The 9,781-nt window shown below is 44.4% G+C and overlaps 1 protein-coding gene across 1 annotated transcript; it reads right to left on the bottom strand.

Annotated features, from left to right (window-relative positions):
- Nucleotides 1–286: 286 nt before the first annotated feature.
- Nucleotides 287–1,182, bottom strand: LOC124694450 (expansin-A18-like). Its single transcript, XM_047227434.1, has 3 exons — nt 1,056–1,182; nt 678–996; nt 287–599 (listed from the first exon to the last, which is right to left on the bottom strand). Exons 1-3 carry the CDS (start codon nt 1,180–1,182, stop codon nt 287–289), a joined length of 759 nt encoding a protein of 252 aa, XP_047083390.1.
- Nucleotides 1,183–9,781: the final 8,599 nt, after the last annotated feature.

The following is a 9,781-nucleotide window of genomic DNA, read 5'->3' as shown; positions in this document are numbered from 1 at the left end:
GTTAATCGAGGTGTTTTTAAGAAAAGAACAATGGTAGCCACGCATGATGTTTAACACACATATTCTCGTGTTACCAATTTACGATGTTTGTGGATATGGGGTGTAAAATTTGATATGATCAGGTAGATTAGGCTCTACTCAAATGATCGCCGAGGTCCTCGTGGTTTGGTATTCATAGATGTACTTTGTGGTGCTAGCATTACAATAGGATCCAAGTACAACGTGTCCAACTCATGGTCCTACTACGTGTACAATCCTATATCAAACACCATTGTAATTTCGTCTCTTAGTAGTTGAACTGCTGCCAGGTGGAGTAGGTCTGGCCGAAGGTCCACCCCGCTGGGATGACGTTCTGGAAGACGATGTTCTGTCCACCGGTGGAGCTGATACTGAAGGAGAGCGCCTGTCCCGCCAGCCCTGACATGCCCTGCCAGATGACTCCCCAGTTCCTTGACATCTGGGTCCACCCGGTTTTGGTACCTTTTACCGAGATGCTCTTGATCGACCCGCTCCCGGCCACGTTTGTCACCAGTACCAGCTCGAAGTAGTTGAACCCTAATATTGTGAATCGCAACCCACCTGTTCTCCAGCATTTCACTCTGTAAATTGACACGGATATCGTTATAACCTCCATGTCATGTCCTGTCATTGCCATTTAAATGTAAGATGAAGCTTACTGTTGGTAGACAACGGGGATGATGCCGGCCTCGTAGATGCCGATGTTGAGCCATGCCGGCTGGGACATGTCGAAGTGGGGGCGAGGAGGGTTGCACCACCCACCGTTGTCGTTGGGCAGGTTGTAGTTGGGGGGGCATAAGTTGGTGGCGGTGACTGTGATGGCCTTTCCGGTCTTGCACATTCTGGACTTGCTCTGGTCGCACATGATGAGGTAGCACTGCCCGCACGAGGCCCCGTCGTTGAACAGCACCGTGCTCAGCGCCGCGTTGCTGAGCCCGTACCCCTCGTCGTACAGGTTTGAGTAACCACAAGCGCCACCTGCAGCATGATCATCAGGACATGCATATGCTCATCTAGCTTACTACGTGGCTACGTACCCATTGTGCCGGAGCCGTCTCTTCCGCCGTAGAAGGTGGCGGTGCCCTGGAGCCAGGCCGACCTGACCGCCGGCGCCGCCAAGCACACCACCAACAGCTGCAGGATCAAGCGCTTCCCACTTGCCATCTAGCTTCTCCTGATCCAACCCTGAACCGTACAAGAACTCAAGAGTCGCAGAGAGATGATGGATGCGAGGAATGATTACGGCAACGGTGGTGGTTAAATAGCTCGAGGAAGAGGAAGTACGATCGAGGCCGGACGTACGGGTATGGATTCCGATGGTTCTGAGAGGAATGATTATGCTGCTGTTCCAACGAACGATCGAATACATGCACATGCCTGCAACGGCCAAAGATTTGACTTCGCCTTCTAATCATTCCTTCTGCACCTCGATGTCTCACTTCCGAAATGATTACGTTAATTAAACAAATAATTTGAAATTCTGCCACGGTGTAACTGCGCGGCGATTCACACCACTAATTTGACATTCTTCGTTTCGTATATACAACCGTTCAATTATCATGGCTACCTACACTCTGGACCGTTCAATTTTCAACTGGACACGCGAAAGCTAGCCCGATTATTTGCTTTATAATTGTTCTTCCGGTAGTTTGTGGCACTAGCAACCCCGCCACTAACTAAAACGGTCTCTAACTGCAAGCTCAACTGCCCCTCGAATCCTTGGCTCCTTGCACCGTCGCAGCTGACTTTATTGTCCACGTAACTACTGTACTATCCAGCAAAACATTGAAGTCGTCCTCCTGTTAGCGGCTAATTTTCCGGGTCAAACAACGTACCAAGACGCATGACTAACACAATCATTTTAGAAAAATATGAGTAAAATACACCTCTTCGGTTATCGTGAAATATGCAACACATATCTTCAGCATGTTTTTCATTAATCCCTTGGCAATTCAATAAGATAATAGTTTGTGAAGAAAAAAATCTATTCAAGGGTTATCGGCTTTGACAAAAAAAGGACACCCATCGGTTGTGTTTTGACTTGTGAGCCAATGCTTTGGATTCCATGCTCGTGCTGGAATAACTTTACGATCTCATTGATACAAGTGATTGCTAAACAGTACAAGCAAGATGCACAGCTACAAAACCACAAAATATATACAAGGTGGAACATAGTTTACTCGAGTTATATATTGAATTTTAAGTCACTTTGAAGCTTTAGTTTGATAATTATAGACTATGAACAAAGCACATTATGAGCCATGCAAATTGGGACAAATTCTATAGACAAGATGAACCTTGGTAGGCCACGATAGCATGGTTAGCTCTCGAGATTAGATGATGTTTGGCTCGAATGGAGGTTCCCATTGTCAGATTTCAACCTTGAACCAGGTTGGGAAGATTTGAGGAAATTGATTACGCGACGAGAAGCAGTATGAGGGGATTGGGCGAGAGGGCATAAGTAGGAGGATTAGAGTGGGTGTCTCCCATTGATATGCTAGTAGATTTGCATAACACAACTTGTAAGCGTTCAAACCAAACGAAGTTAGAAAATAAGTGAGGAAACAACCACCTACTCTGATCTTTACAAATACAGTAAGAAAGATTTGAAGAACTGTTTTTATCACAGTTCTTTTTATGAGTATTGTTTCATAAAAATAGCGATTATGATCCAAACAGAACTTTCTTTCTTATGATTCAGTTTCTTTGCATTTCAAAGAAAACTCCATCATTTCTAAATATTCAGATGTTTTCAATGTGATATAATCAAGCATGCATCATTTGTTTCCTGGAAGGGTGTGATAGCGGGTGCTTTCATGGGGTGGCAGATCGCTATTCTATTATATAATAAAAGCAAAATATGGATGTTTTAAATAAAGACATCACGTTAATCCACATCATCATAATTATTTCTGATAGTTAGATCTAAAATTTGTGGTTAGGATTTTTTAGTGACAATCATAATATTCACGTTACAAATATATCAGACGTGTTCCAATTAATTAGTGCACACATTGGGTCCAACACCATAAGCATCGTGCCATGCATATCTTATATACATGTATCTCTTTCCATAGTAGTAATGCCAATATTTGTAACACACGTGGAGGTAAGGAAATAAAGTCCCTCTCATATACGTTTTGTCTTTGTAATTCCTAGATTTGTAACACACATGGAGGTAAGAAAATAGTCTCTCTCATATACGTTTTCTCTTTCAAATGTCTAAATTTGCATTAAAGGGATAGGTCAAGAAAATAGAGTTTCTCATAGAAAGAATTCTTAAAAAAGAAAGGTGTACGTAGGTGCCCTAACAAGAATTAAACGTGGTACATTTATGAAAAGTGTCCACACTAGAAATATGTATGTACGCTATCTATTTTTTAAAATGTGCACTACCTTATTTTTGGACTTGAAAAACATACGATAGATGGCTTAGTTAGATTGTGGTAGAATTAAGAAAAGAAACTACTCCTTCCACTCCATAATAAGTGCTGGAGTTTTAGTTTAAAATGAACTAAAACTCTGGACATTTATTATGGAAGTGAGTAGCTAGATGCTATCACGTAGAGAGTAGAGAGGCACACTCCCAGCTTCCCCTTGCTGCCGTCCGACATTTTACATTTTATCTGGCTGCTCAGAAACAAAACTAAGATGAGAGAAATATGTTATGTTAAGATGTACGGAAGGTCATCATCGATCGCTACTTTTTTTAATTGATGGGCTCTAGAAATATGTTCGTACGCTAGCTATTGTAAAAAAAAGTGCACTACCTTTTTTTTTGGACTTGAAAAATGTATGATATATGGCTTAGATAGAACGTGGTAGAATTAACAAAAAAAACTAATCCGTCCAATCCACAATAAGTGTCAGGGTTTTAGTTTAAAATAAACTAAAACTTTGATCTTTATTATGGATCAGAGGGTGTAGCTAGATGCTATCACGTACGGGGCAATTCAGATAGCAGCACACTTCTGGACTTGCCGTTAACATCGTCCGACATTTTACGTTTTATCAGGCTACTCACGAACAAAACTAGGATGAGGAGAATAAGTTATGTTGAAACTTGAGACGCATGGCAAGGTAATCATCGCCATTTTTTAATTGATGGACGCATTTCACTAGCTAGCACCCTCATAGCTCTATATCTTAAACCGGCTGAACAAATAGGAGGAATAAATTCTTGACAAGATAATACAGAAACTCTCACTGTTTAGATCATCTAATATCAAGAAAATAAAATTATTTTCTATTTACACTAGTAGAAACAAGGGCTTTAGTTTTTTGCCCCAAAGAGCTTTTGCACCGAATTTGGCATGAACCGGTGCTAAAGGGGGTCATTAGCACCGGTTTGTGCCCTTTGGACGTTCAAGGGACCTTTAGCACCGGTTCGTGTTATGAACCGGTGCAAATGAGCTATCTTTTGCACCGGTTCGTAACACGAACCGGTGTGCCTGGCGACGAACCTTTAGCACGAACCGGTGCAAAAGATAGCTCATTTGCACCGGTTCGTAACACGAACCGGTGCTAAAGGACCTTTTGCCCTATATATTGAGCTCACCCCCACCAGCCAACTCTCACTTCATTTTTTTCTTGGAGAAAGATGTGTGGGTTGAGTGCTACCTTGTATATTTATTTTCTTGGACAAGCCATTTGAGAAGTTACTGAAAATAATGAAGAGGGGGTTTCCAAAGGATAACGAATTGCCTGACAGTACGTACGAAGCAAAGAAGGTTCTCTGCCCTCTAGGATTAGAGGTACTGAAGATACATGCATGCATTAATGACTGCATCCTCTACCGCGCTGAGTACGAAAATTTGGAAAAATGCCCGGTATGCACTGCACTGCGGTATAAGATCAGGCGAGATGACTCTGGTGATGTTGAGGGCGAGCCCTCTAGGAAGAGGATTCCTGCCAAGGTTATGTGGTATGCTCCTATAATACCACGGTTGAAACGTCTCTTCAGAAATAAAGAGAATGCCAGGTTGTTGTGATGGCACAAAGAAGACCGTAAGAAAGACGAGATGCTGAGACACCCCGCTGATGGGTCGCAGTGGAGGACAATCGATAGAGAGTTTCCGGACTTTGCAGATGACGCGAGGAACTTAAGGTTTGGTCTAAGTACAGATGGAATGAATCCCTTTGGGGAGCAGAGCTGCAGTCATAGCACCTGGCCTGTAACTCTATGTATCTATAACCTTCCGCCTTGGTTGTGCATGAAGCGGAAGTTCATTATGATGTCAGTGCTCATCCAAGGCCCAAAACAACCGGAACGACATTGATGTGTACCTACGGCCATTATTTGAAGAACTCTTACAGTTGTGGAGCAAACCAGGTGTACATGCATGGGATGAGTACAAACAGGAGTTATTTAACCTACGAGCGTTGCTTTTCGTGACCATCAATGATTGGCCTGCTCTTAGTAACCTTTCAGGACAGACAAATAAGGGATACAATGCATGCACACACTGTTTAGATGAGACCGAAGGTGCATATTTGATTAAATGTAAGAAGGTTGTGTACCTGGGGCATCGTCGATTCCTTCCAAAGAGGCACCCCGTCAGAAAGAAAGGCAATCATTTCGGAGGTGAGGCAGATCACCGGGAGAAGCCTGAACTCCGTACCGGTGATGCTTTACTTGATATGGTCAAGGACATAAAAGTAATCTTTGGAAAGGGTCCCGGCGGTCAATGCGTTCGAATGACGTCGTTACCGGACACGCACCCATGTGGAAGAAAAAATCTATATTTTGGAATCTACCCTATTGGAAAGTCCTAGAGGTCCGCTCTTCAATCGACGTGATGCACGTGACGAAGAATCTTTGCGTGAACCTGCTAGGCTTCTTAGGCGTGTATGGGAATACAAAAGATACACCAGAAGCACGGGAGGACCAGTATCGTATGAAAGTCCCAAAATACAAGCAAGAACAGAATTACAAGACGGATACAGGGAGTCGCTTAAGTCCTGCTGATGACCCACAAGTATAGGGGATCGCAACAGTCTTCGAGGGAAGTAAAACCCAAATTTATTGATTCGACACAAGGGGAGGTAAAGAATACTTATAAGCCTTAACAACTGAGTTGTCAATTCAGTTGCACCTGGAAAAGCACTAGTAACGGGGTGATGTGAAAGCAGCGAGTAATATGAGAGCAAGTAGTAACGATAATACAGCAGCGAGTAGCAGTAATATGAGAGCAATGGCACCGAGAAAATAGTTGATACTACTTCCAATGACATATAGGAACGAGTATATGATGATGAGAGATGGACCGGGGTTCCCGGCTATCTACACTAGTGGTAACTCTCCAATAACAAGTGTTGGGTGAACAAATTACGAGTTGGGCAATTGACAAATAGAGAGGGCATAACAATGCACATACATGTCACGATGACTACTATGAGATTTAATCGGGGCATTACGACAAAGTACATAGACCGCTATCCGAGCATGCATCTATGCCTAAAAAGTCCACCTTCGGGTTATCATCCGAACCCCTTCCGGTATTAAGTTGCAAACAACGAGACAATTGCATTAAGTATGGTGCGTAATGTAATCAACACAAATATTCTTAGACAAAGCATTGATGTTTTATCCCTAGTGGCAACAGCACATCCACAACCTTAGAACTTTACGTCACTCGTCCCGGATTCAATGGAGGCATGAACCCCCTATCGAGCATAAATACTCCCTCTTGGAGTTACAAGTATCAACTTGGCCGAGCCTCTACTAGCAACGGAGAGCATGCAAGAACATAAACAACACATATATGATAGATTGATAATCAACTTGACATAGTATTCCATATTCATCGGATCCCAACAAACACAACACCGATTACATCAGATGAATCTCAATCATGTAAGGTAGCTCATGAGATCATTGTATTGAAGTACATGGGAGAGAGAGTACCAACTAGCTACAGCTAGATCCCGTAGTCCATGGGGGAACTACTCACGGAGCATGATGGAGGCGGTGACGTTGATGGAGATGACTTCCGGGGGCACTTCCCCGTCTTGGCGGCGTGCCGGAACAGAGATTCCGTCCCCCGAATTGGAGTTTCGCGATGGCGGCGGCGGCCCTGGAGTCTTTCTGGAATTTCGTCAATTGGTATCGCGTTTTTAGGTCGAAAGGGGTCTTATAGGCGAAGAGGCGGCGCAGGAGGGTGCTTGGGCCCCCCTCACCATAGGCTGGCGCGGCCAGGCCTGGGGCCGCGCCGCCTTATGGTGTGGTGGCCCTCTGGCCCGCCTCCGACTCTCCTTCGGTGTTATGGGGTCTTCCGGGAAAAATAAGATACTGGGTCTTTGTTTCGTTGAATTCCGAGAATATTGCCCAAACAGCCTTTCCGGAACCAAAAACAACGATAAAACAGAAGCTGGCACTTCGACATCTTGTTAATAGGTTAGTTCCGGAAAATGCATAAAAACAGTATAAAGTGCGAGCAAAACATGTAGGTATTGTCATAAAACAAGCATGGAACATCAGAAATTATAGATACGTTGGAGACATATCAAGCATCCCCAAGCTTAGTTCCTGCTCGCCCTCGAGTAGGTAAACGATAAAAAGAATAATTTCTGAAGTGACATGCTACTTACATAATCTTGATCATACTATTGTAAAGCATATGAGATGAATGCGGTGACTCAAGGCAATGATCTATAGTTGCTAACAAATAGATAACATATAGCAAAACTTTTCATGAATAGTACTTTCAAGACAAGCATCAAAAGTCTTGCATAAGAGTTAACTCATAAAGCAATAGATTCAAAGTAAAAGCATCGAAGCAACACAAAGGAAGATTTAAGTTTCAGCAGTTGCTTTCAACTTTCAACATGCATATCTCATGGATAATTGTCAACAAAAAGTAGAATAATAAGTGCAATAAGCAAGTATGTAAGAATCAATGCACAGTTGACACAAGTGTTTGCTTCTAAGATGGAAGGAAGTAGGTAAACCGACTCAACATAAAGTAAAAGAAAGGCCCTTCGCGAGAGGAAGCAGGGATTAAATCATGTGCTAGAGCTTTTTAAGTTTTGAAATCATATAGAGAGCATAAAAGTAAAGTTTTAAGAGGTGTTTGTTGTTGTCAACGAATGGTAGCGGGTACTCTAACTACCTTATCAACCAGACTTTCAAGAGCGGCTCCCATGAAGGACGTTATCTCTACCAGCAAGGTAGATCATCCCTCTTCTCTTTTGTTAACACATGTATTTTAGTTTCATTATTTATGGATGACACTCCTCCCAACCTTTTGCTTACACACACTACAAGAAAAGTTCTGATAGACAACGTCTCAAAATCATCCGCTAAGGGGTATTTTTCGTCGCCTATGGGCCTAACCCGACGATATGGGTTCTGTTGTCGAAACTGCGTCAGGCAAAGTCCTACGACGATTTTTTCGGTCCGTCGCGCTTGGGCGCCCTTCCGCCACGGAAAATCGGACCGTTGCGTGAAGTGTTTCCGGAGCCCGTTGACTCGCCGACGTCATGCAAGCCGACACGTGGCGGACGCCGTTAACTAGCGGTTAACGGCGTTAACCGCTGAAACCCCGTGGTAGATGGTAGGCCCACACGAGGCCTGCCACGTCTTAAGCGGGGCGGCCCATTAAGTTTGCGGGCCGGGCCAGCTGACTTAGTTTGATTGGTCAACTATATACCTGGGTTGGTCCATTAGTTACGTGGGCTGGGCCTAACCTCTAAGGTTGACTGGTCAAAACATTAATGGGCCGGCCCACTAAGCATGTGGGCCGGGCCGAATGCACTCGTTTGACCGGTCAACAGGCAAAAGGGCCGGCCCACAAAACATGTGGGACCCACTTTCATGTTATCGGGCCGGCCCATTTACCAAGTGGGGTCCACCTTAAAGCAAGTGGGCCGGTGATACGTCTCCAACGTATCGATAATTTCTTGTGTTCCATGCCACATTATTGATGTTATCTACATGTTTTATGCACACTTTATGTCATATTCGTGCATTTTCTGGAACTAACCTATTAACAAGATGCCGAAGTGCCGATTCTTTGTTTTACGCTGTTTTTGGTTTCAGAAATCCTAGTAAAGAAATATTCTCGGAATTGGACGAAATAAAAGCCCGGAGGCCTATTTTCTCACGAAGCTTCCGGAGGACCGAAGACGAGACGAAGAGGGGCCACGGGGGAGCCAAACCCTAGGGCGGCGCGGCCCCCCCTGGCCGCGCGGCCCTGTGGTGTGGGCCCCCGTGCCGCCTCTCGACTTGCCCTTCCGCCTACAAATAGCCTCCGTGACGAAACCCCCAGTACCGAGAGCCACGATACGGAAAGCATTACTGAGACGCCGTCGCCGCCGATCCCATCTCGGGGGATCCCGGAGATCGCCTCCGGCACCTCGCCGGAGAGGGGATTCATCTCCTGGAGGACTCTACGCCGCCATGGTCGCCTCCGGTGTGATGTGTGAGTAGTCTACCCCTGGACTATGGGTCCATAGCAGTAGCTAGATGGTTGTCTTCTCCCCATTGTGCTATCATTGTCGGATCTTGTGAGCTGCCTATCATGATCAAGATCATCTATATGTAATTCTATATGTTGCGTTTGTTGGGATCCGATGAATAGAGAATACTTGTTATGTTGATTATCAAAGTTATACATGTGTTGTTTATGATCTTGCATGCTCTCCGTTATTAGTAGATGCTCCGGCCAAGTAGATGCTTTTAACTCCAAGAGGGAGTACTTATGCTCGATAGTGGGTTCATGCCTGCATTGACACTGGGACGATGTGACAGAAAGTTCTAAGG

This window comes from Lolium rigidum, chromosome 3, assembly GCF_022539505.1.
Source record: "Lolium rigidum isolate FL_2022 chromosome 3, APGP_CSIRO_Lrig_0.1, whole genome shotgun sequence".
Taxonomy (NCBI): domain Eukaryota; kingdom Viridiplantae; phylum Streptophyta; class Magnoliopsida; order Poales; family Poaceae; genus Lolium; species Lolium rigidum.
This window is presented reverse-complemented; position numbering and strand designations above follow the sequence as displayed.

What these genes read in the sequence shown, in the direction of transcription:
- LOC124694450 (XM_047227434.1), bottom strand. Translation starts at nt 1,182, where the DNA reads ATGGCAAGTGGGAAGCGCTTGATCCTGCAGCTGTTGGTGGTGTGCTTG. An exon ending in AGACGGCTCCGGCACAATGG is followed by an intron (nt 997 to 1,055) that starts GTACGTAGCCAC and finishes ATCATGCTGCAG; the next exon opens with GTGGCGCTTGTGGTTACTCA. An exon ending in ATCCCCGTTGTCTACCAACA is followed by an intron (nt 600 to 677) that starts GTAAGCTTCATC and finishes GTCAATTTACAG; the next exon opens with AGTGAAATGCTGGAGAACAG.